A 25,016-nucleotide genomic window follows, 5' to 3' on the forward strand; every position below is an offset into this window, starting at 1 on the left:
CAGCCTTCCCACCCACTACCCGACCATTGGCGGTTGAGCCCGTCACGTGGTCTCCGTTAGCAACGCGCCTGGGCTTCCTTAGCAGCCGGGCCGGGCGCCGCGGCTGAGGCGCAGGTGGGGGCCGGGTACCGGGGGTGCGGAGCGGGCCCGGAGCCTGGGGGACCCGCGGCCTGAGGGGTCGGGAGGCTGGGGTTCGGGCCTGGGTGGGTCTCAGAGGGAAGGCGGCAGCCCACCTGGGGCAGAGGCACCCTGACAGCAGAGTCGGGGTCCTCGTCCCGGGCCCTGCTGGGCCTGGAGTGTCGGGGCCGGGGCCTGGGCTCCAGCTGGCTGTAGGCAGCAGCTTCTCCTCTGGGTGACAGACCCACTAGTGCACTGACGCCCGTGTTGTTCTCCCTGAGTGCAAGCAAGGTGCTGGTGTTGCCGTGTGAGTCATAGAATGGTTTGGGTTGGAAGGGACCTTAAAGATCATCTTGTTCCAACCCCCTGCCCTGGGCAGAGACACCTCCCACTAGACCAGGTTGCTCAAAGCCCCATCCAGCCTGGCCTCAACACCTCCAGAGATGGGACAGCCACAGCTTCTCTGGGCAAGATTCGCTCTGTAGATCCGACATTGACTAAAGAGGTGCTGGACAAATCCAAGGGAAGTGGAAAGTCTGGCAGGTCAAGGATGAATAAACTCAGAACCTTCTACTCCTCCATCTGTATTGGGCACAGCTATAGAGAGGTTTGGTTTGTTAACTAAAAGGCATGATGAGGAGACAGCTTTCTAAACGTAGACTTTTATCATTCCTGTCCTCCCATGCAAAAAATCAGCAGAACTTCTTCCACAATTATAGACATCTTACGCAAGCAAAAGTTTGAAGATTCAAGTCCTTCATGCTGATTCATTAACTGCGCACAGTTCTAGAAAGATAAGTAGTTTCATTGCCTCCAGGGCAACATTAAGGATATTTAAATGACAAAGCCAGGACAGAAGGCTTTGACTGACACAATCGTCTATTTCCCAAAGCGAAGGTGTTTGCGTGCAGTGCTATATATTGACTGAATCAGACAGCCTTTACTATGGATCTGCATTAATTGCCGCCTTTAGAAAAATCACTGTTATTTATAAATTTTCCTCCTTTGTCAAATTTGTTTTCACTTTTCTTATGATGTTGGTGTTTAAAATTTAGTGAACTACTGTTATTAATTTTCCTATGCTATAAATACATGTCTCTTACTCTATAAATCAAACTTGCCTATAATGAGAAACTTACCTTTTATAACCAGATTAAATGGTGCACAGAGCCTTTAATATGCCCTCTTTGTGAAGAGGGGTTTCAGCAACAGATGACTGCCATACAATGGATCATTTCTGTTCATAGGTGCTGCTCAGACCCTCCTTTCCCGGTTTATTTATCTAGCCAAAATCTGGCATTCTTCATGGACAACATTCAAACATGGTGTGAAGTTTGCATATGATCGTGCCTGGCCATTTTACAACGCTTGGGCTATAAGGCTGTGCGTAGAGTCTCATCAGTGACTTTGCGACAAAAGTCAAGTCTGTCTTTAATACCAGCTGTGAGGTATTAGATCTTCTCAATGCTCAGCTGTGCTCTTAATTCCTGGGAATTGTCATGCCTGTTCAATGAATGTTGGAAATAGTAGCCAGGGAGTGATTTAATTTCTTTTTCTTTTCTGTTCTTTAAGGCTGATACCGTCTAAAAATGAGTGAGTTATACAATAATATTGAGCCAAATGTTATTGATGATGAAATGCTTCAGAAGGCCATCGAAGAGCAGCGTCCAGAGCACATAGGAAAGCTTGCCAAAAGGACAGGTATTAACTTTAAAGACGTGATGGAGCTAGAGCTTAGTTTTAGAAGTGAGTATCAGTATATATACTTTCTTCTTCTTTTGTTAGAGGATAATAGAATTAAGCATGAAGTGGCTAACTGGCAAACAATCATGATTATCTTAGATTTGTTATGTGAAAAGTAACATCTGGACTTACATTTTTAGTCATACCTGTATGAAGTAGTTTCATTAGAGAGAGCTGGGTGCTTTTGCTAATGGGTGACTTTAAAGCTGCTTAACTTTATGCTATTATTGTCACTGCTATTCTTATTTAACATTTATATTGTGGTGACACCTACAGGCCACAGGCCTATTGGGCCCTTCTGTACGTGGACAAATCAAAGCCTGGGCAGGCTCCGCCATCGCTGGCAATTATGTGAGAGCTATTTGGTAGATTATGGTGATTACAGTTCAATTCTGTGGCTTCCTCTGGTCATCTGTAGCATTATCGCAGCTTGCCTCTTACTGTCAAGCCAGTCATAAACTTGCATTCAAAAAATGAAAAGGAAGGACATTTGGCTCAATATTTGAGTATTTCAGGGGTATATAATTTCATGGGCAAAAAGCTGCTTTTGATTATTCATTGCGTGCTCCAGTAAAATAATGCATGTATTGGTTGAGTTCCTTAGAACAGAATCCCTGTTACCTGGTCCTGCATGTATTTGTTTGCAAATACAAAATATAGAACCGTGTGAATATTTTGTGCATTCAATTCCTCGCTTTACACCGCACTCACTAACAATAATAGCAGCATAGCAGCTAACAAAATCTTCTGGGAAGCCATCGGGTGGCAAAAGAGAATTGGAAGTGTGACTGTTCTGTATTTTCTGTCACCTTGGTCCAAATGTTTTGCTGAAATGCCAAACGGCCTGCCCTTGCGATTCTGTTTTTGGAGAAGGCTAAACGCAGGGATATTGATTAGTTCTAAACTGCAGCCTTCACAGCAAGAGTAGCCCCCAACTTGCTCTCCTGTGATGAAAGTCCCGGGAGCAGGAGAGTCATTTACAAAAGCAGTAGCTGGCTACCGCTAGCCTGCAAACGTGGAGTCTCATCCCAAACCTCCCTCTTGGAGCTGGAAAGGAAAATGAAGGTCAAGGCCTCCTAGTAGTGGATTCATAAAGCCACTCTTGACTGCAGGGACGTAGTCAGCATCCCCTCAGCGACTCGTTGGCATCACTGATGAGCAGTGTGCGCTGGTGCAGGACAGTGATGTTAACTGGGCTGTTTCATTGAAATCTCATCCAGCCAGTGGACCTCTCAGCTCTCTAGGGCAGTCATCACACGCTATCATAATCTGCTGAAAATAATTTTGGAGGTAAGACTGGATGTGTTTTCCCTGTGCAAGATAGCGTGTCTGCTAAACTGAAAGCTGTCTCACATGAAAAGCAATTTTTTTTATTTTTTTTCTGTGGCTTTAGATATTCTGCAGATTGATAATCTGTGGCAGTTTGAGAATCTGACTAAACTGCAGCTGAACAACAACATCATTGAGAAGATAGAAGCTCTGGAGAGTCTGGTTCACCTTGTATGGCTTGGTAAGATACAGGCATATGAGGTTGGATGCTTTCACAGGTGCAAAGCAATCTGCGATAAAGCCAGGATGTCACATTCCTTCTCAAACACAACTGATAGGAGCTTTCCCAGGGAAGACTGTCAGCTGTCTGTGTGTTTCCTCATTTGACTGTCAAAATGTCTGAGTATCAGAGCTGCAAAACAATCCTTTAAATGTTTAAAAACTGGTTTTAATACATTTGGTGTGGCAGCAACAGGAAGCTGAGATTTCAAGGTTGTTTACAGGGTTTGTACTTGTATTTGGAGGTGAATTTCAGAAATATTTAGGGAAACACCTCTGTGATTTAGAAGCTTGTATTCTATTTTCAAAGCTAATGCTGGCATTTCAGAGCCTAGAACCTACAATCTTTACCTGTATATGCTTAAGGGGTTGTCATCGTCGTTGTCCCAAGAAGTGCCCATCCTTGTAGTCTTATGTGACTACTTTCAACTCAAAACTCAGGCCGCTGATAGCAGCATCACACGGTGGTGCAGGTTTTGATGCTGGGCAGAACAGTGCGCTTGCTGCTACAGATGCATAGCTTAGAGCATTCTCTGGGAACTGCAGCCACATTGCTGGCTGGCAGCGTAAATATATCCCCAGCCGTCTTTGAAAATAACATGCAGGGCTTTGGCTCATAAGCACATCTTGAAACGTCTAATGGGCTCTTCCACCCAGTTGTCTGCACTGTTCTGCTGCACAGATGACTAATGTACTTGTGAATCAACAGCTGATCACCACAATGTAAGCAGAGTGTTTTGAAGCACACTCATGGGTTTCGTTTGCCCAAAGGCCGCAGTGGTTCAGCAGCTGCTGCATGAGTCTCTTAGCCGTCCAGGGGCTGGGGTGATGCAGACAGCTGGTAACCTTGTCAACAATCTTTGGACTCCTGAATTGCTCAGTATTGGCCTGAGGGCAAATACTGCCCTTAGTCGTGATGAATGTAGGTGTTAGGATAGATGTTCTGGCAGGATAAGAGGAAATATCACCAAGTGAAATAGCTGAAGTGAGTAAATGCCTTTCCATACCTCCATTGACAACAGGGCAATTGTGAGCGTGGGACTGGCATATGTTGGTCTTATGGGAATGACCATGACAGTAGGCATTGGTATGGCAGGCAAGAGTCTGCAAGAAACAAGGCAGGGAGTGTCAAACTTGTCACAGAAATATCCCCCTTTTGGGCCATTTCCCCACCTCTTTTCTTGTATTTTGTGTTTCCCTATAAGGTAGAAATTGCTTTCAGGTTGTGTATGTGGACTCCACATGAAATGCGTTCAACTGTTCCTCTCATTGCAAGGAGGAGATGTGTACATCACTTCCTGGCCAGAGAGTGACAATTTAATGCTGAGCCTTTCCTGCGGGACACTGAACACCCCTGAGGAAAATACTGTATATAAATTCCTAAGTCAAGAACCAAGCTAAATGCAAGGTCTGATTCAGGCTGTTCTGCTAGAGATAATTTAGTTTTTGCTTGCAAAACTTTTGGTTTCTAAACTCTTCCCCAGACTTGTCCTTCAACAATATCGAAGTAATTGAGGGCCTGGATACCCTTATCAAACTGCAGGACCTAACTCTCTTCAGTAACAGAATATCTAAAATTGGGCACATGGACACATTGCAAGAGCTGCAGATTTTCTCCATAGGAAAGAATAACCTGACCACTCTGAAAGATGTGAGTGCTCCCCATCTTTGCAAATGTTCCCTATCAAAGGATCAAATATTCTAAAAATTACATTTGCCACTTTGTCCAAGCCCCTCCTTAGAGGAGAAAATTCTCCTTAGGATTTCACTTCCTCTGTAGTCTAAGTTATGGTTTTGGTAAGCTGTCCTGGTGTTAAGTGCTTACTACAGCTATTTCTCTTTTAGATTATTGACTCTTGGGGGCCTGGCTCTGTTACTGCTATCAGCCATGGCAAAATTCCTATTGATTCCCATAAAAGCTGGAAAAGATTAGGTAGCTACATATGAGAAAAGGAGGGAGGGGAAACTGGGATTTGTTTGGGGTTCTTTTGAGGGTACCTTACCAATCTAAGGCCTCTGATTTGTCCACCCCAGCTAAAGGTCTTCTTTCTACATCCATCGTTTATATATTCACAATGTGAATTTAAGCATTGCCTTTCCTGAAACCATTAGAAACTCATAATTTAATGTCATCTGTGTTTGGCTGCAGAGCAGGATACATATTCCAACATAGTTGTAGTAAGAGCAATGAATTTCAAGGCTGCGTGCTTCCCCAGCACTGGGAAGTACAGCATCTCTTTCCTCTTGGCATAGGTGATTTATCTCAGGAGGTTTAAAAAATTACGCACGCTGAATCTCAGGGGGAACCCCCTCTGCGACGATGAGCAGTATATGCTATTTGTTGTTGCTCATCTTCCAGACCTGGTATACTTGGACTACAAGCGCGTGAGTGACACTACGGTAAGCATTTCTGCATTCCCTGCTTGTGAAATCGGGCAACAGCATCTTACAGAGCATTTGCTATGTTGATATGCCAGCCATATTCTAGCATTCAGGGCAGGTTCCCTGCAGAAATTAGGCTTACAGAAACACACAGTGTTTATTCTGCCTCCACCTAACAGCTGTGAATCTGTAGGCCAAATTCTATCAAATCTGACAGAGGTGTAGAGGTGTCAGAGGCATGACATCTTCACAGGTTTTGTGAGAATCGGCAGCTGTGTGTGGGAGAGGGACCTGGTTAATGTTGCCCCAGAGAGGCTGCAGTGTGAGTGCAAGCCGCTTTAGAGATCAGAAGATCTCGGAGGAAATCAGTCCTGAGACATGGGTCCAGGGGACGGGAGGCTTGGTGGTCCTGCTGCTCGCTGAGCAGTTTGTTTCAGTGGTGGACTGACAAACTATCAAGGCAAGTAGGTGCCATCAAATGCACTTCCCATTCTTGATTTCTGGCAACAGGACAGTGCATCCACATCAGTAACCTGTGGACTGCTTTCTGATCCCGGGGCTCAAACGAAAAAAGAGGAGGTTTTTTGAGTTTGGTTTTTTTTTTCCTTTTTTTTTTTTTTAAAATAACGAAAGAACATGATTAATTGTAAATTTGCTTGGCACAGAGCAGGAGCTGTACTTAGAATATACATTACTCTTATCATAGGACAGAAAGGGCTTTCCAGGCCATTGAGTCCAGTCCCTGCTCACACAGACAGTACGTCATAGAATCGCATACTTAAATTTGTCAAGCTTCAGTTTCAAGTTAATTAGGTTCTTGCCCCTGCTACTACCTTGCCATCCGCTCCTCCGAAGAGCCTCTTCCTTCCTAGTAAATGCATTAAACTCACTAGCTGATCAAATCAGACCTCAAATTCTGGATTCAAAACAGGGCCTCCTGCTAAAAAAGGAAAAAAAAAAAAACCAAACCAAACCCCCGAAACAAAACCAAAACCCAAACCACCTAAAGATAAGGAAATGGGAGAGAAAAGTTTCCTGTGACTGAATCACCTCAGGTGGATTGAATGCAGAGGCAAAGTAATATGCCAACAAAAAATGGGATGGGGTTTTTTTAGAAATTAGAAACTTCATAGGTAATTTAATAAAAAGCTCACAAAGAACTAGAGATGCAGATGCCACTTAGGTGCACGTTCTGGAAAGACTGAATGCTTATGCACAGATTTGTTGAGCAATACTGGAAAATCTAATAAAAATACTTTATTTCTCTGTATTTCTCAGCGAGAAGTTGCAGTTTTAAAGTATCAAGACCTTATTGAGCCATTGGAACGTGAAGAGGCTCAGGCCCTGGCTCAGCTGGAGGAAGAACTGGCAAAGCAGAAAGAGCTGGAGTACCACAAGGTATGTTTTCTTTGGCTGGTTGTATATTGTCTCAGGGAAAGAAGGGCAACAGATATTGACTTCTCTTTTACCTGCTTGAAGATTTAATGAGAGGTTAACATCGACTGTACTAAAACTAAGGCTGGGATTAATCTGTGTGATCTCTGAATCTCATCTTCTGAATGAAAACAGGAACTGCTGTGGAATACACATGACGTGGGGGGAACATAATTCTTTTGGCTGAACAATGGAACTACAGATATAGACCCTGCGAAGCTAAATAGTAAATCATACCCAAGGATCTTATCAGCCTGATGTGAGATTAAGAAAATTACAGGTCTGAGGGAACTGTGAGCATTTTCATGGTGCGGTGACTTTTTTTTCTCCTTCACAATAGGTTAATGTTTTTCATTAGTTTTATGGTTAAAGTCTTCAGGACTTTCAGAGATCACAGCAGTCCTGTGAAGAGGCTGAAAACAAGACCAGGCGAAATGGTGCTTTCAGTTATGGCCTGGCTGTGTACTCCGGAGCCCTAGAAGACCAGACTGGCTGAAGAGCAGGAGGCGGTTAAGTGACAGGGAGGATACCTGCAGCTCTTCCCTCCATCCCTCCCCAAAGTCTGCTGACTCCTTATCTGAAAGGCTCAATAGCCGTGCAGCATGTGGTTGTATGTAATAATGTTTTATATATTAAACAGTGTTTTCTGTCTTTAGGCTAGACGGTTCTAGCGGCAAAGCCGCATGTGAACCTAGATGATATTCACTTCAATTGCAGGGTGCTTTCATGCCTTGATTGGTATATCTATTGTCTTGGTATCACTGTCTGCACCAGTGTTCCTCTACTGGTAAAGTGCTTATGGGAGAGACACATCCTGAGGACTGGCAGTTAGCATGCTTTATTTTACTTATATTGCTCTGATTCTCTTCAAAGGCAGCCTTTGTTGAATACCTGAATGGATCATTCCTGTTTGACAGTATGTATGCAGAGGATACAGAAGCTGCCAAACTGGCTTACCTCCCTGGAGTGGATGACCTGCAGCAGGCATATCCTTCCTGGATTTAGAATACCTACAGCTAAAACAGAATGCCTTAGGTTAAGAAGGAGGTACATCCACAGGGACTCTTCATCCGTTGCTTTTGTCCAGGGCTGAAAGCTACATTGATCTAAGATCTGAGACAGTCTGTGTTTAATTTTGGAATGGAACCAAAAAAAACACTGTAAGACCGTGAGACCACTGACAGCTTTAAGGCTTGATATCTCGTGAAATATGAGGGCTACAAACAAATGGTTTATATTACTGGCAAGCTGGCCAGCCCAGCTTGAAACATCCTATTTGTAAAAGCACTCATTTCTATCACCAACAGGTCATGAGATTCCAGCGTTTTAAATTCTCGCCATTGTAATTACCATATTTCTTTTCCTTCACTTGAATCAAACACAATTTTGGTAGCCTTCTTTTCTGACCCTTCAAGAATCAAGGCTTTGTACTTTCTTTAAGTCTGGAATCCACTTAAAGTTTAAAATGAGCTATAAGATAAATCTCTGTCAGTTAGATTGTAAGAGCGCAGTCGCTAAAATCATGCTGAAATTGAAGTGGTAGGAGATAGGAACAGACTAATCAGAACGATATGAGTCGCATATCTCACAACCTGCCAGAGCTGGCAACGTGAAGTTTTCAGGCCAGCACTTTTTTCTGATCATTGCTCCTACACGGGGGATCAGAAAGCAGACACTTTTTTTTTCTTTTTTCTTTTCTCATTCAGATTAATAGGGCATTGTCAAGGCCAGTAACTTGACCTTCCTTAAAATTGCATTACACTGTTGGGGAAAAATGCATCACGGCTTAACTACAATAGACTCTAGAAACAATTCCATTGCCAAGATAATAGCAGAAGAAAAATTGACGTTATTTTTGTGATGCTACCGAGTCAGTAGTTTATTCTGTGCTCTGGCTGTAGGCTCCAGAGCTGTATTTATTAACGACGCAGACACCGTATTCACGCTTGTGAAGACAGATAGGGTTGTATGCTTCATTCCACTGCTCTGTCAGAAAAGAGTCAGAGAAGTATATGTATTTCCTTTTTTTTTCCTCAAGGCCTTTTTCCCCCTCACGTTGCCACAGCTTGCTACCTTTAAGGTAGCAAAATCCTATGCATAAAATGTGACTGGGTGACCCAGTCCTGCTACAGACGGAATACTTGGCAGCCTGCTCCCAGCAAGAGCCGCAGAGTTTACATCACAGTAGCTTGTAACTCTTGTTGCTGAAATTCACAGAGATAGAAGGAACATAGCACGTTGCTCCACTGAACAAGCAAAATCCCTTGACTCTGGTGTCACGTACAGGAAGGAGTTTGTCTCAGCTTGTGAGAACCTATTTAACTATGGCCTGAAAGAGCATGAAAAACGAGAAGCTGAAGTCTCCGATTTCTACGAAAGCCTTCATGGAGCGTTAACCGCCAACCAGCAAGAAGGCAGGAAATTAATCCTAGACTTCGAAAATCGGAACAAAAGGGTAATGTTGTTATACTTTTGTTTGTTTGATATGTGACTTCTCTACATTATATGCCAGCTTTTAGTTTCACTGACAACGAGAGTGACTCCATTAAAATTAAGAAAATTATTCTGGATTTACCCTGCTGTGATAGGAATCGGTACTTGATCCCTAATGTCAGAATCATAGTGTTTGAGGTTGGAAGGGACCTCTGGAACTCATCTGGTCCAAACCCCTGCTCAAGCAGGGCTGCCCACAGCAGGCTGCCCAGGACCGTGTCCAGACGGCCTTTGAATATCTCCAAAGATGGAGACTCCACAGCCTCCTTGGACAACCACTTCTAGTGCTCAGTCACGGATCTTTCTTTACATGTTTCTTACAGTATAAATCTATACCAAGAAAAATTGTCGTGTTAACTAATATAATGTCATTAACTAACATCATGTTAAAAGTTTTTTAGTACTTTATGTAGGAAAATAATTTGGGGATTGATATTTCAACCCTTTGGGCAAACCACAACCAGGTAACACTGACAGCCTTTATCTAGACTGGAAATTCAGCGTAGGACAAAATTAACATGTCATAATGCTATCTTATTGTCCACAAAGGTAAAGGTCCTTCAAGGCTTTACAGGAAAAAAAGTGGCTAAACGTGGTGGTTTGGGGTTTTTTTTACTTATTTTTTGACATCCAGAGAAGTTACCAGTCTTTAAGAAAATGGAAACGTTCAACCTTTCTTTTAGTTTACATATTTTTTATGAAGTTGATTTAAAACATATAGAGTTATCAGATTTAATGCCACTCCCCTTCTCTTTGAGGCTTCCAATAGCTCTTCTTCATTGAAAAATAGGGAAGAAAAGGGAAGAGATTGCAGTGTATTCAGTTTATTTTTGAGTAATTTTCTGCTTCGGTTCATTTTGTCCACAACAGCTCAAAGAACTTTAACAAAAAAATCAGATAAAGTTATTGTAATGTATTTCTCGTCTTTTTAAAGCAGAAACCACCTTTTTTCATTCTGCTCAAACTCCAGCCAGCCATTGTGGCTGCTAAAGGCGTAGCTTCTAGATGGATCCCTTTCTAACCATGTATAATAGATGGATCATTATTTTGTTACCACAGAAAAAAATAAGGGGGGTGGGGGGCTAAAGCCTGGTAACAGTCAGCTGAGCAGAGCAAGTCCCTGACAACTGACACCAGGCAGAGTCACGAGCGCCGGCTCCCTTTGAAAACCAGGTCACTTTTATTTAGGTGCCTTGTCACACGCTGGCAGCCTGCTGAGTCACTCTGCTGCACCCAGGTCCTTCAACCTGGCTGACTCATGCTGGCAAACTGACTCCATCAGCTCCGGTCAGGGCACGAGTTTGCAGCCTTACCAGAAGGCAACGTATAAAGATTGATATGTATATTCGGTTAACTTGCACTTGAATTCCCGATATATTTTCCATTTAAAAAAAAAAAAAAAGCTGCAAAAACCCATAAAACCAAACAAAAAACCAACCAGAAAACCCAAAATCAAACCCAAAGAAACATGGGTGAGGCCAGATTTTGGCCCTTCATCTTTGTCCGATGACGTGCAGGCTCAGCTACATGTTGAGCTGCAAGAACAGGACACAGTGGTCAGCGTGACAGTTTTCATATAAAAACTGAAGGAGTTGGTGCCAAAACCGAACACTGTATTTTAACAGCATTTCCCCGTTCATTTAAAATTGCCGGAGGAGTTCAAAAGGTGCAGAGGTCCCAGCAGCCTGAAATCTGCGAGCCGTTCTTTGGGGTTGTTTGTCTCGCTGTAATCCTTTCATGTAAACTTGGGTAACCTGTAAAATAACTCTGCTCTCTGAAGTTGGTTAAGGAGCAAAGAAGCATTAAAGGCCTTGACCTTTGAAGTTATTGCTCCCAGAGGTGCGGCTTGAATGACTGGGGAGATTTTTGAGCCTCCTAACTTGTTTACATTAGAAAAGAAGATACCTTGCTCTCCCCTTTCCTCCTTTTAACGCTGCAAAGTTTGGGTAATCTAGTCCATTTTCAGACACAAGTCTTGACAACAATTTTCATGAGAATTCTCTATTTTAGCCTGTTCCGTTCCCTCTCAGGAGAAGTGGATTAGACATCTTAAAGCATGTATAATTTTTTTTCCTCCTATTATTGTTTGATTGTTAACTTATTTTGAACAGACTAGAAAATTATATATTGCTTAGCACAAGAGGATTTTTTTTTTTGATGCAAGAAATCATAAATCTTGTCTGATACAAAACTGACGTCAATATTTAATTCTGAAGGGCAATAAATCCTTGTTGTAAGAGGAAGGCAGGCAATGATAGGTATTCCATATTCAGAATACTAAATCCTGACCCTACGGAAGTCAATCAAGATTGTCCTTGACATGAAGGGGATCAGGATTTAGGCCTGCATTTTTTTCTACAAGGTAATTGTTAATCTCTTCTTCGTGGCCAGCAATGGAAAGAATCTAATAGTTGTTGGGATTTTTTTTTAATTTGAAATGTGTCAGAAGGGGAACCAAAGTTGGAAGCGTAGAAGGGGGCAAAGTCTTCTGCTGACTGGAGGATGAGGAAGCGTTTTCACTGATTTCACTGCAATGTCCCTGGATCGTTAGCGGGGTAGCATACCTCAGCACTGTTGACTACCCAGTATGTAAATCTGGAGACTTCCTGAATCATCACATTTCATTTCAGCTAATCAGCAGCAGGAACTTTTCTCACATATGTAACAAGTTAATTAAATTGCAATGGAGTGCTGAACACAAACTATAAGTAATTTATGTATCTATCTCTGTGTTTAGAGGCTGTATGAGATTCGTAATGCCAGTAGTTATGATATTGCTGAGTCTAAACGAGCCGAGTACAAGGAGGACATACTTCAGCTGTCAGACGCACTCATGACCTTGGAAATGCTGACAGCTGACCAGCTGGAGGTAAGGGTCAAGCACATACCTGTGAGACCTCACATCCAGAACATGGGGGGGTCAATTTTCTGTTGCTTCACCCCTCTGTTTAGTAGCCCATTGCACAAAGAAAGGGGCACAGGTCTTCCAGTCAGGCTAACGACTTGTCTCCATCTTAGTCTTTTCTGCTCAATGTCGATCTGGGTGAAAGCAGGCCCTGGACATTAATACATCGCAACGGATTTCTGTTTCTCAGAGCAGAGTGCAGTATGTCCTTCGCATCTATCTAAGCTGATTTCCTAGTCTTTAGAGAAAGGAACTTGAGGCCATTCAATCGTTTTATAGGTCTGTGTAGAGACCTGCGTGAGGTATGCATTTGGGATTCTAGAGATGTAATTCTTTGAAGCTGATCTTTGCTATGAATAAGATTACACACATTCCTGCTCAGCTTACTGCATTTGCTTGCATAATAGCTGCCTTTTTTCTCCCCAGACTTTCCCTCAAAATCTAGGGCAGGGCTGCTAATGTGCATCTTCATTTTTAAAAAAAAAGAAAAAGAAAAAAGTAAGCTGTTGAAAAATTAGCAGAGAGGTGCTGGGGCCTGCGTGCAAGCAGATGCAGCAGTTTACTTTTGTGAATGCGTGACAGAAAGCAGCGGCTTAAAATGGATTGCTCACTGCATCAGGATTGTGCCTTTTAGTGTTTTCTGAATTGGTCCTCATGTATCTGCAGTCCCTGATGGAAGGAGCAGAAACGTTCCTCTCCGCATGCCCTTCTGGATTTGCAGAAGGTGGCTGTATTTGAACTGTTGTATCGAGACATTTAAGTGCAACGCTTCATAGATGCTCCATCAGCCATTTTTGAGAGAGGGCAGTAGCAATTTTAGTTTCTGAGGACTAAAACAAAAGCTGCAGTAAGCCCGGGCATTGGTTATGCTTCCGACAAGAGGCTCTTCATACATATAAGGATACTGCAGCATGGCAGGATACGGGAATACAGCACACTCGGTGCATTACTTAGGTAAGGGTAAAAAAGGATCAGCTGGCTTGCTCCAGACACCAGGGAAAGGCATCAGTCAGTCAGCTTCCCTCCAATAAACTATGATTTTCTGTCTCTGAATGAGGAAAGAAAATCTTGCAGCCCTTTCAAAACACTTGAAATGCTTGAGGCAGTGCAGTTTCTGACTGTGCTAATAACAGCAGTGAGTCCAAATTATAATCAGTTGTTGATTCTTCCTAGACTGCCTGACTCCCTTTTATGTTTATGCAAGTTTTCATTGTAATATTTCCTTCTTTTCCTCTCTGTTAAGGATCTAATAGAGGATTTTAAAGGAAACATTGCCGTCATAGCATCAACATTCATTGAAAATGTTAAAGGGATATATCCTTTTGATAGTACGTTGGCCTGGACCTCCCAGTGATGTATGTATATTTCAATTCTAAATCCAGAAATGAGACATCAGTATAGAATTTGATTATTATTATATTTTTAAATCAATAGAAAAAGTCTTTTCCCAGCTTTGCAGGAATGGTTATTCAAGGTGCCCAGCTTCTTTCTGTGGAGACTCTGGTGAGCACAAAAGGATCTAAGTTCTCTTGTGGTGAAAGTCTGTAGGACTTACGCAGCTTTCTCCTCTTTGGGAATCTTCCTTTCTTCCCCACACAGCCATGACAAAACTCTGGGAAGAGCTGGTTAGGCCGTTTTCTTTGTACTTTCTTGCCATAGCAGGCAATGAAATACCTACAATTCTTGTTGAAGTTTCTTTAAATGTTTGTGTTCAATTTTGTGTTGTTGATGTCTTCTGGAACAAAGTGGGATGAGAATACCAAAGTGCTTCAGTGACAGATTATGCTACTCTAAACATAAAAATCTGTTGGCCTAGTGCAAATAATTGCACTATAATCAGATTTTAGCTTATATCCTGGGAGGCCTCCTGCAATTTCCTTTGCAAACCTAGGCCCAGTCTCTGTTCTGCGTAATATATGGCAGTGAGGATGAGCCCTCATGCGTGTGAGCTGTGCTGAAGAGCAGCAAGTGTATATCCAGACAACATGGTAGCTTCTGGCAGCAGCCAGGCTCTTTCCTGTGGAGACATGCTGTGTGGACACTCAGAATCTGGTTACATTTAATCTGTAGGATTGGTGTCGTCAGCCTTTTCCTTAACCATCTTCTCTACGATCACCCAGTGCCGGGACCTGGAAAACCGTCACCATGAAGAGCTGCTAGAGATCTCCATCACCACACTGGAGAAATCAGTCAAGAATGAGCTTGACGAAGATTTGCCAGCTGACGTTCAAATGGTGAGGGCACCAAAAAATTCATCTCTGCTAAGGAGTTGGCAAGAAGAGGAGGCCACAGCCTCTCCTCAGAAGGGACGGGGTTTCCAGAATGCTCAATAGTGCTAAAGCCATGGCTAAACCAGAGTATAACCTCCTCCTAAGAGGCCCCAGCCACTTGGCTGAACTGCAGTGCTGCTGGACATCTCCACTGACTAGGACAGAGGAGAACTGCACTGCAGGTTTCCCTGGGCCCTGCCAGAGTTGGTGGCAGCAGCCCAGGAGAGGTACTGAGCAAGTTTCTCCTGCCTCCAGCACAACTCACTTCTCTGGCTGACTTCCAGGCAGCCCCAACCCAGCAGGCACTTAGGCAGCATCTTTGCTGCACTCGCAGCTGGTTTTGTTCAGATTCTCCCTGCTCCCCTAGGAGAATCCAAACACCGCTCTGACTTCCTTGCACCGGGGCTCTGTTTCCCTCCGTGATTTCAAAAGCCCTTCCTAGAGCTCCCCAGCCCGTGAGCTGATCTGGAGGCGGGACATGACATTTCAAACAGCCTTCCACTGAGCCCTCAGTCGTGCTGTGATACCAAAGATCCCAAAAGCCTTTCAGAAAGCACAAAGATCATTGCAGTGCTCCACGCAGCAACGCCGCTGACCTTTTTGACTCTGTTATTCCTTCATTTAGTGGCTAAACGACTCAAGTTTTGCATTCGCTGTGGTTTCGCTCTGTCCTGATTATCCCAGCCCCACTGTTACTCCAGGTAATCAAGAGCTGACAGACACAAAACAGACCCCTCAGCCTCCCCGGGGGAGCTCCCTGCTTTATGGTCTGTGCAGATGGCTGCAGTTACGCACCGTTGCTGTGCACCCATTTTGCCTCGCTGCCATCCATTTCCACGGAGAAGCAATCTTCATTTGTTCAACAGCTGCACTTGGCTGCAGGAGGAGAGTCATTACGGTTTAGCGAAGCCACCCTCTATTTAGAGCCACGGGGGAAAGTCACTGCTTTGATTAGAAGCTGGGACTCTCCAAAAATGAAGATTTACAGCCAATGCCACCAGTGCAAGAGACCCTTCCAAGAGCGATTTTCCACTTCCCGCACCTGCTGGGCCAGGCGTGCTGGAGCATATGCAGTCTTGCTTCAACACCAGCTGCCCGCAGGGTCTGCCGTGTGCTGCGAGGCAGCCTGCCTGCAGCACAGCCCCCAGCAGCAGGCGCTTGTTCCCCGCTCCAGCCCGTGAGGCCGAGGGTGCTGCCTCAGTTTCCCGACCCACATTAGGAATAATACTCCATTACACCACGGCGAGGCCCAGACCTTCTTGTGAAGGGTAAAGCACTGGATTCATTCTGATGACTAGGGCTTTATCAGGCTGAAACAGAAGGATTATTTTCTTCCCCCAAGCACTGCAGTTACTGTGCTGCTAGTCTTTCGCTACAAGCCCGCCTCCTCCCCTCATCCAGTCACGTTACTTCCTAGCTTCTTGTGGACAAAAACACCATTGTCAACGCAGTCAACACGTCCCATGGCATCCACCTGCTGAAGATTGATAAGCGAGAGAGCGACATCCTCAGCAACACCTACCGCTGGCAGACCTCCGTGACGGAGAAGGTAAGAGATGGGGCATGCTCAGGGGGATGGGGCACAGACAGGTCTGGCCCAAGCGGTGGGGACACTGCTGGGAAAGATGTTCCCTAACCTTTGCTGAAGCCCTCTGTGCTGCAGCAAGGGACCCTGACAAGCCTGCGGCTTCGCTGCTTGGTTTCAATCTGTTCAGGCTGTCCAAAATGAGATCAACAGAAACCGCGAGCGTGTCGGAGAGATCATTCAGTACATCGACAATCTCCAGGAGGAGCTGGATAACCTAAGAGATCCTGGAGACGATGGGGTAGGTCTGACACAGGCTGGGCAGCTGCCTTAGCTGGGGGCACACAGGACAGTCCCCAGCGGCAGCACACCCAGCAGGGACGTCTGTCTCTCTATGCCTGAGCTGCCTGGGACATTTCAGGCCAAAGGCATACTTCTTCCACCCCACCATAAACTGCAAATAAAAGATACTTACTGATTCTGGAAAAGCATATGAAGCTCTGTCTCTTCCATCACGTTGGCACAAAGCCCGGGCAGACAGAGCTCAGACCTGGTCACGAGGGGTTATGGATCAGCTGTGAGCTGATTGAACCAAACCATCGTAGCATATCATGCCTGAAAGCTTTAGTACCTGCAAGCGCGGTGGTAGGAACCTGTGAGCCACAGGCACGCGGCAGCAGCCTGGGAGAGGACTGCTCTCCATCAAACCACCCCCCAAGATAACAGCAGGTTTCCAGCTCAGCAAGCACAAGGCTGGCGGGGGCTCTGCGTGCCTGGGAGCCTTGTCTTCTCACCACCTCTCGCAAAAGCAGCTTTCTGCAGCGTGAACAGAGCAGCCCCCAGCTAGCAGGAAGGGAAATCAATGGTTCCAGAGGAGCTCACACACCACCGCTCACAACAGCCAAGCGAGGAGTCATTAATTCCCCTCCTTGCTCGGTGACAGCAGCTGCTACGCTCACTTGTGGGCACCTTCTGAGGAATGATGCTGGCCGGGGCGGTACTGCTCCAGGCAAGCAGCAAGGAGAAAGGTGGGAAGGTTAAATGAGAGGGTGGCTGCATACGCACTCTGGGGAGAGGCCGGTTCTCTCCAAAAGCCCTGTGGCTGGTGCTGCCTGTCATACACAGATTTAGCTTGTAGTACCCTGTGCTCTTGAAGATGTCAGGAGCCCAGGTTCGCCCTGCGCTTGTTCCAGGACTGCTGTCAGCTCCCTGCTACTCCTTGGCTGCAAGGACAGGGCAGCTAGCATGGAGAGGCTCACACAGAGATGCGGAGGGAGCAGATCTGTTTGCGAGGTAGTGTCTGTTCAGCTCTGCTCTCTATTTTTTTCTGCCTGCAGCCAGCTCAGCACTTGCCTGGAGCCTGACAGCTCAGGACCTACACCGCAGTTTGGTGATTAAAACAAAGAAATACTCAGCAGCATTGGCTTTCAGTATCTAGCACGGGCGTGCCTTTAATCAAACAGAGACCCTGGTGTTACATACAGGCACACTGAGGGATGAAGAACAGATGCAATGGAGTCTGTTTTCAGATTTCCATAACAAGTGTGTGTCAGGAGCTGGCAGCTATGAAGACATGTGGCATATGCTGGGTATGTCTGTGCCGCGCCCTGCCCAGGAAGCTGTTTCTTTCATGGGAGCTCCTCTGATGAGTTACAGACACCGGTAATGGACAGAGCTGCTGTCTTGGGGATGCAGAGGAAGCTCACCTTGACCTTCCCTCCTTGTGGGCTCAAAACTGCTGGCGCTGCACTGCGGCAGGCAGTCCAAGCGAGGAGATGCCCACAAAGTTGCAGCTCCTCAGCACAAGGCTGATCCCAGGGAAGGCTTGGTGGCAGGAGGGTGGTTACCATCCACTGGGTCATGCCAGCGATTCACAGCTGGGCATTTTCCTCCTGTGCCCAGCCCAGCAGCCTCAGTCCTGCAGCAGCTTGTGTTTTACAGTCGAGCTCTCGGAACAGAGGTGAACAAAGAGAGTCCCAGCTGCCGCGCGAGCACGCAGCTCGCACAGATCATAGTCATGGGCCCACTCCACATTGCCCCACCGCTGAATCTGAAGGAGAGGAGGAACGCAAGTCAGTTCAGAACTGGATTACACAGAGAGCTGCTCAGCAACTCTCAGCCTCCCTTTTCATGTTTGTGAAACACGGGTAACCCCCCAGGAGCTGTGCCGGTCACTCACTATGGGGGTAGGGAGGTCTCCAGATGAGTATGGAGGACACGCTTCATCTGTACTGGCGTCTGACACAAAACCCCTTAAAGGGAGGATTAAAAGATTCCCATCAAGTTCAGACACTTTTGGGTCAGGGAGAGCTTCACACCAGGCCAGTTACCAGCAAGCAAGTTATTATCTTGGTGTCTACCAAGGCCTCCAGGCTGAGTAACCCACAGCAACAGAAGCCAGCCACAACTTTGCGTTTCAGATTAGAGAGGAAGAAAAGCAGCCATCTGGGTTTTGCAAAAAACTGGCAGCCGCAGCCCTGGGAGCACTCTGGGCTGTTGCGCCCATGATGTTCCTCTACAGCAGCGCACTCCAAACTCTCAAATGGGGAGAGTGGTGGAGTGGAACCTCTCCTGCAATAGCAGGCACTTCCCTTGCCAGTTATTTGTGGTGGGAGATGCATTTGTCATGCTGAGATTATTGCTATTTGAATTATAGGGCTGTTCTGTAACATCATTTACCTGGTATTCTTCCTCCAGGCGAGACAGCAGCACGGCTTTCTCTACTGTAATGTGCCTGTCAATCAGACCCATGGACAGAATCAGAGATTTCAGCTGGGTGATTACATATTCTATACCTGGAAGACAATAACCCAAAACAAACAAGATTCATGGCTGTTTTCTGCAGCATTCCAGCAGCATCTTCACATGCTCTGAAGAGACAGTCAGGGTGTGGTACCTCCTCAGGGACAGCGATACCTCCCACTTGCATCTGGGCACTTAAGCATCAGATCTGCAGTTAACAGCAGACACAAAGCGCTATTCTGGCCACCGTCACCGCAGTGACAAATGGCTTCGAAACTGCCTCCTATTATTCTGCCACAAACCTGCCCTGTGCAAAGGGAAGGGATACCCATCCAGGCCCGAATATTCTGGAACTCAGCTGAAAGTCCAGGGTGAGAGGGACTCGTATACTGTTTGGTGATAAAAGAGCTGCCCACATCTATAATCACGCATAAAAAAAACACTGCGCAAATGTGTGTGGTGTGCTGTGCCCTGGGAGAACTGTGTTGGCAAAGGACACAGCTGCTGGGCTTGGCTAATAAAACAGCAGAGCTCTTTCCTGCCACACCACAAGCTACTGGCTTGCAAGACACCCCTCTTCAAGGCAGGAGAGCGAGTGCCTGATGGCTGAGAGACTGGAGCAAAACTTGAAGACATGCACAGCCAGGAGGAGGAGGAAAGCAGGGCTCAAAACTCTGAGCTGCTGAGCACTCATGGTCTAGCACAAGCTGACAGGAAATGGAGGTACCTGCACACGGACAGGGTCGAAGGAACGAACTGAAGTCAGACTCGTCCTGCGCTACCAGCCTAAGCCAGATCTTGAATTTCAGGTCTAAAATCAACTAGCTGGCCAGAGGCTCCCCTTCCCCAGGGGAGGCATGTGCCTTTCCTTTCCACCATGCCTACCCAGATTACCAACTATGAAGAAATGATTCATCAAATAATATCTTTACAGGGGTAATGGGAAGGCTTTGCAACTCAGGGACCTTTCCTGTCCCTGATACCCGAGCAGCTGCTCAGATAGTGTCTTCTGTGGGTTTCACTGTCTGCTGCTCATTCAAGTGTTGCATTTGAGGACTTGAGCAAAGCAAACATTACTTAATTTCTTTATCTTTAGGTGTCATTCGGCGCTACGAGGTAAGATCAAGTGGGCAATAAGGGTGAAAGAGTGAGGATAGTGCACAGAGCCATGGATACTTGGAGCACTAAATCCCATTTCTTTTCCTAGTAACAAAGCTGGGGACTCCGTCACTATAAAGTTTGAAGTTATTAAAGAAGTTATTTCTGCTAGGGTAGAGCAGACAGCTTGCAGGCCAGCAAAGTCAGACCCTGAACACCAGTGGCACTAAAGGGAGAGTCCCTGTCCTAACAAATACAGCTAAGGGATTGGCTTGGAGTTTTAAAATATAAAGCCTCAACACTCTGATTATCTCAGCACATCAGCAGGAGAGGAAAAACATTGCAGTCACATTTCTCCCCTGTGGAGAAGAACCGCCTTCTCCACTGGCGCAGCCCGAGCAGAGGGCTCCCTGGTGCAGCCTCTCTCACCTTGCAGAGCCCACATGTTGTAGGATGCCAGATGGCTGATGAAGGTCTCCTTGGTGCTGGCTGGGATGTTTGGCCCCAGGATGCTGGTCGAGGAGCCAATTGCCACGTTGTACCTGGAATAATCATGCGGCCCCTTAGAAAAGCACAGGGCTTGTGGACCTTGCAGCTCCAACAATCACAGGCACTAGAGCTCCTGGCCTCAGCAGGGCTGGGCATAAGAGACAGAAACATCTTTGACCTTTTACCTTTTCTCAGCCCAGGCGACAACAGGATCCCATTCATTCTTCTGCAGCTCTGCCAAGGCAGCCGGCTCCTCCACACGATAGCTGGGATGTTACAGAATGAAACCACGCTGGATGTTCACTCCCAGGCTGCCAGACTGCTCCCTGCCAGGCTGGGGCACACCTCTGGGAAGAAACCTTTCCCCCCCGAGACCACAGCAAAGGGAGCAAGGGCCTACTGTCCACCCAGGCAGTGGCAGCAGTGATTGCCAACAATCCCCCTACTCTTCCCCAAATTTGGAGGTTTTTTTTTTTTGTTCTAGGAAGTTTGCAGACGTAGGACTGGCCTAAATGAATTCAAACCCTTGGGCCAAAACCAGGAGAGATCAGAGCCCTGCCATGACTGGGTTATGGTATACATTTTTCCTCACTCCCCCCAACCACCTTTCCAAAAACCACAGTGACCAGACAACCTCGCCGCTGTGCCAGCAGGGCCCCCATCTCGTACCAGACAGTGTCAGTCTCCAGGAACTTCACAGCCGCACGGATCAGCTGCATTTTGTTTCGCTGCGTGGGATTGTCCAGCGCCGTGTTGCACAGCGTGGTCTGCGGAATAAAGACAGTTTAAACTGTTGTTATTCAAAGCTTGGGGAAGCAGAAGCTTCCATTGTACAAAGCCAAGAAGAAGTAGAGGAATTCATGGCAGACAGAGAACCGAGGAGCCCATCTAAAAAGGATGCAGGGCCAGAACATGGCTCACATAATAGGAATCTTCTCACTGGTTTCAGAAGCTTTGGGAGCAGACCCATCAAGCACCAGAGGAGAGGGCTCACGGACTGCTCCAGAGCTTATCCCATTTCCTCCTGCGCCTTGCTAACCCCAGTAATACTGTCCAGCTCCTTCTCAAGTCCCCCAGTGACACAGATTCCCCCCAAGACAGTCATTCAGCCAGTATCTAACTGCCCTCACAACCACAAGGTTCCCCCGAGTGCCCAGCCAAAGTCCCAACCTCTTCTCCCCAATTCTATCGGTATTAGGAGGAAACCTCTCTCCAGAACATGGATGTTCTGGTTTTAGAGATGGTTCTCATGTCTACACAGTCACCCCAGTTTTAGACCAAGCCAAGCCAATTCTACTGCAAGAACTCAGGAGAGCTGGGGGAGAAGAACACAGAAGGAAGCATTCTCAGAAGATGCCCCTGTCTCATGCAACCCAGCACATGTCTCACACCCCCCAGTCCCAAAGTGGTTCTCAGTCCTTCCTCTGGAATCCATTCTGCCAGCTGGAAAAGCCCTTCCCTGTGGCAGTGGCCTGGCAAACCCATCTTTAGCCCCCAGTGTTTCGATTCCCTGTCTTTAATCCTGACTTCCTTGACATGACTGCTCCCAGCACACTGCGTTCTGCCCTGACGAGGTCTCAGCATGCCAACCTGCCGTGCTCACCAGGTGCATAGTGTAGAACTTGATGGTGTCTTTCTGGGAGTCCCACTCTGTTGCCACTGCAATGGCCAAGGCCTCACTAGGGACAGTGAAGAGCTTGGCCTGGGGCGTTTTCAGCTTTCGGTGGTCCAGGTTTATTTCAAAGCCTCCTGGGGAATCAGAGTATAAATCCTGGGGAATCAAAGAGGAGCAGGAACTAAGGAACAACAGACAACCCCACAACGGGAGCAGATTCAGAGGCAGAGCTGATGGGAGCAGGGGATCAGGGATACTCAAGTTTCCCACCACCACTTTGACATACTTTTCCCCCAAACAGTCTTGGAAGCTGTTTCCCACCCCACAGCTTCGCTACAGACGAGGAAAGGGCACAGCAGGCTGGTGACAAATACCCCACTCACATAGCCTGGGTTGTGGGTGCGCCACGCTCTCACTGAAGCAGCGTGGGCTGATAACGCCCCTCCCAGGGACCAGCCCCTCGGTGCTGTGCCTGTGGCCGTACTCACCTTCTCCTTGAGAGATGCTCACATTCTGGTAAAACCGCTTCCTCTCTGAGGGTAAAAACAGAGCCGTTCAGAGAACAGTTTGAGGAGGTTCAGTCCCTTCCCCTGCTCCCCATCACAGCCCAGAACAGACAGTGCCCTTGGTGCTGTCGAGGTGGCCTGGCCACAAAAAATCCAGCCCATTCATCCACAGCTTCCAAGCACTACACCGTTTCAGTGAGCTCCACTCAACTGGGGAAGCACCATGAAACTGGTGAAAACCAGTGTCACTGTGCACAACTGGCAAGTGAACGGGACCAGCTTCACTTCTGCCAGGCTGGGCTCTCAGCTCCCTTCGAACTGGCTGGCACTGAGTCTCTAGACAGTCTGGCAGAGGTGGTTTCCAAAGCAGACCTGTCCCAGCACTCCTTATGGAGTTTCACTCTGGGCTCAATCTTTCAAGATTCTCCCACTGCAATCACATCTGACACATTAATCCCTGAACTGCCCTGGCTAACTCTCTCTCCCTGCGTATTCTGTCTCAGAGCAGCAAAAAACCCAGCAGGAGCTGGGTTAGACGCAGGGCAGGCCACAGCAACCTCTCTTTCCACGCCTGATGATGACAAACCTACCTGGTGCCAGCCCACATGCTCTCCCTCAGTGCATCTCACTCATTCTCCGCTTTGACCTGCAGCCAATGCACCCTCTGGAAGAGCCACAGCTGCCAGCAGGCTCGGAGCGTGTAGGAGCAAAGACGTTGTTCCCTCCACTGCGACTGCCCACAGGGGCAGGTTTATTGCTGGCGGTAACAGCTGGATGGTGTTGGGGACACACTACAGCATGACACTGAGTCACCAGCGGAGGAACCACCCCCCACAGCTGCCTCCAGCCCACACATCCCACTCCGGCTCGTGAGTACGCCGGCTCCACCAGCAAGGTGAGCCCAAGGGAATTGCAGGTCTCCGTTTTAAAGGCAGCCTCCTGTGAAACCAGCACTGTTTCATGCAATCCCAACACCCAAGAGATGGATTACAAGTGTTGCAAAAGCTTGTATCTCTCACACAAGGCAGGAAGAATGTGCAAGCCATTCCCCTGACGACAGCAAGCAGATCGTAAATCCCAAAACCACAAATCTACCTCGAGGAGGGTGAAGCGAGCAGGCCAGCCTGCAGGTCTGTTATTCTAGGCTAAAAAAGGCATATTCCCTGCTGAGGAAATGGAACAGGATTTGCTCAGGCACAGCAACCTGCAAGCTTTGGGGCCACAGAAAACACCACACTGTTGAGACATAGTTCTGAAAAAATTAACATGTGTGTACCCTAGAGTCATGTCAGTGGGCTCTGACCCCCTGCGATGAGTCACTGCGACTCTGCAGCCTCACCTCAGACAAAATGAGACTGATTTTACTGTCCTCAAACCCACACGTTTCCAGCAAAATCTGTGGACGGGATACATAGCCCAGAAGGTGCATGAACCACCCCGGCTGGGTCCCATCCCCCCCAAATCTCCAAGAAACGCCACAACACAAATGCCAACCAGTGCACTGGGGACTTGGCCATGCCGCCAGCAAATCCCCCCCTCTGAACTCGCACTGACGCCAGGAGAAGGGCGTCGGGGGAGGCCCAGCACCTGGGCCACGTCGCCGGAGATGCTACAAGCCCTAGGGGCCGCCGGGGGGGTGCGGTTTGACCGTTTCCCGTGCTTCCACCCGCCCCGAGCCCAGCCCTCCCCTGGCCCGAGGTGACCTTGAGGGTTGTCACCGGAGGAAGGGGATTCCTCCAGCAGGTCCAGCCCCGCCGGGCCAGGGAAGTGTCCCCCTCCCTGAAGGTGGCTGGAGAGGCCCCGTTCGGCCCGGCGCTCCCTCACCTGCCGGTGGGGCGTAAGCCCGGCCCCCACCCGGCCCCACTGGGCCGCTCCCGGCAGCGGCAGGAGGCGGTCGGGGGAGCCGGACGGTCGGGAAGCGACCCCACAGCAGCCGGCGGCAGCCGCACCACATCACGACGAGGGACGAGGAGAAGCCTCTACCACCACCCTCACCCTCCCGCCTCAGCGCGGCTCCGCGGGCGCCGCCATGTTGCCGCGGCGGCAGCCAATCGGCGCCGCGAACGCGTTTTGCCCCCTCGCCCGCCCCGTCCCGTGCCGTCGCGGGGGGAGAGGGAAAAACTACATTTCCCAACAGACCCTGCGGCCG

The 25,016-nt window shown here is 47.4% G+C and overlaps 2 protein-coding genes across 4 annotated transcripts; one reads left to right on the top strand and one right to left on the bottom strand.

The window, feature by feature from the left end:
* The first annotated feature begins 63 nt into the window (after positions 1-63).
* On the top strand, positions 64-16,895 carry DRC3 (dynein regulatory complex subunit 3). 2 transcript variants are annotated; one of them, XM_054213255.1, is made up of 13 exons: positions 64-114; positions 1,690-1,863; positions 3,254-3,370; positions 4,893-5,059; positions 5,662-5,808; positions 7,069-7,188; positions 8,098-8,209; positions 9,504-9,679; positions 12,455-12,586; positions 13,866-13,936; positions 14,733-14,856; positions 16,310-16,441; positions 16,608-16,895. In XM_054213255.1, the coding sequence occupies exons 2-13, from the start codon at positions 1,707-1,709 to the stop codon at positions 16,749-16,751; spliced, it is 1,599 nt and encodes a 532-aa protein (XP_054069230.1). In that variant the 5' UTR covers positions 64-114; positions 1,690-1,706; the 3' UTR covers positions 16,752-16,895. The 2 variants fall into 2 exon arrangements, with proteins under 2 accessions (XP_054069230.1, XP_054069231.1); XM_054213256.1 differs by lacking the exon at positions 64-114 and adding an exon at positions 1,435-1,565.
* A 948-nt stretch (positions 16,896-17,843) lies between these two features.
* Positions 17,844-24,934, bottom strand: ATPAF2 (ATP synthase mitochondrial F1 complex assembly factor 2). Of its 2 annotated transcripts, XM_054212970.1 has the most exons (9): positions 24,692-24,934; positions 22,850-22,894; positions 22,350-22,495; positions 21,416-21,513; positions 20,932-21,012; positions 20,687-20,799; positions 19,097-19,212; positions 18,597-18,669; positions 18,329-18,467 (listed from the first exon to the last, which is right to left on the bottom strand). In XM_054212970.1, the coding sequence occupies exons 1-8, from the start codon at positions 24,819-24,821 to the stop codon at positions 18,640-18,642; spliced, it is 759 nt and encodes a 252-aa protein (XP_054068945.1). In that variant the 5' UTR covers positions 24,822-24,934; the 3' UTR covers positions 18,329-18,467; positions 18,597-18,639. The 2 variants fall into 2 exon arrangements, with proteins under 2 accessions (XP_054068944.1, XP_054068945.1); XM_054212969.1 differs by lacking the exon at positions 18,597-18,669 and having other exon boundaries at positions 17,844-18,467; positions 24,692-24,931.
* Positions 24,935-25,016: the final 82 nt, after the last annotated feature.

Source organism: Rissa tridactyla, chromosome 8, assembly GCF_028500815.1.
Source record: "Rissa tridactyla isolate bRisTri1 chromosome 8, bRisTri1.patW.cur.20221130, whole genome shotgun sequence".
NCBI lineage: Eukaryota > Metazoa > Chordata > Aves > Charadriiformes > Laridae > Rissa > Rissa tridactyla.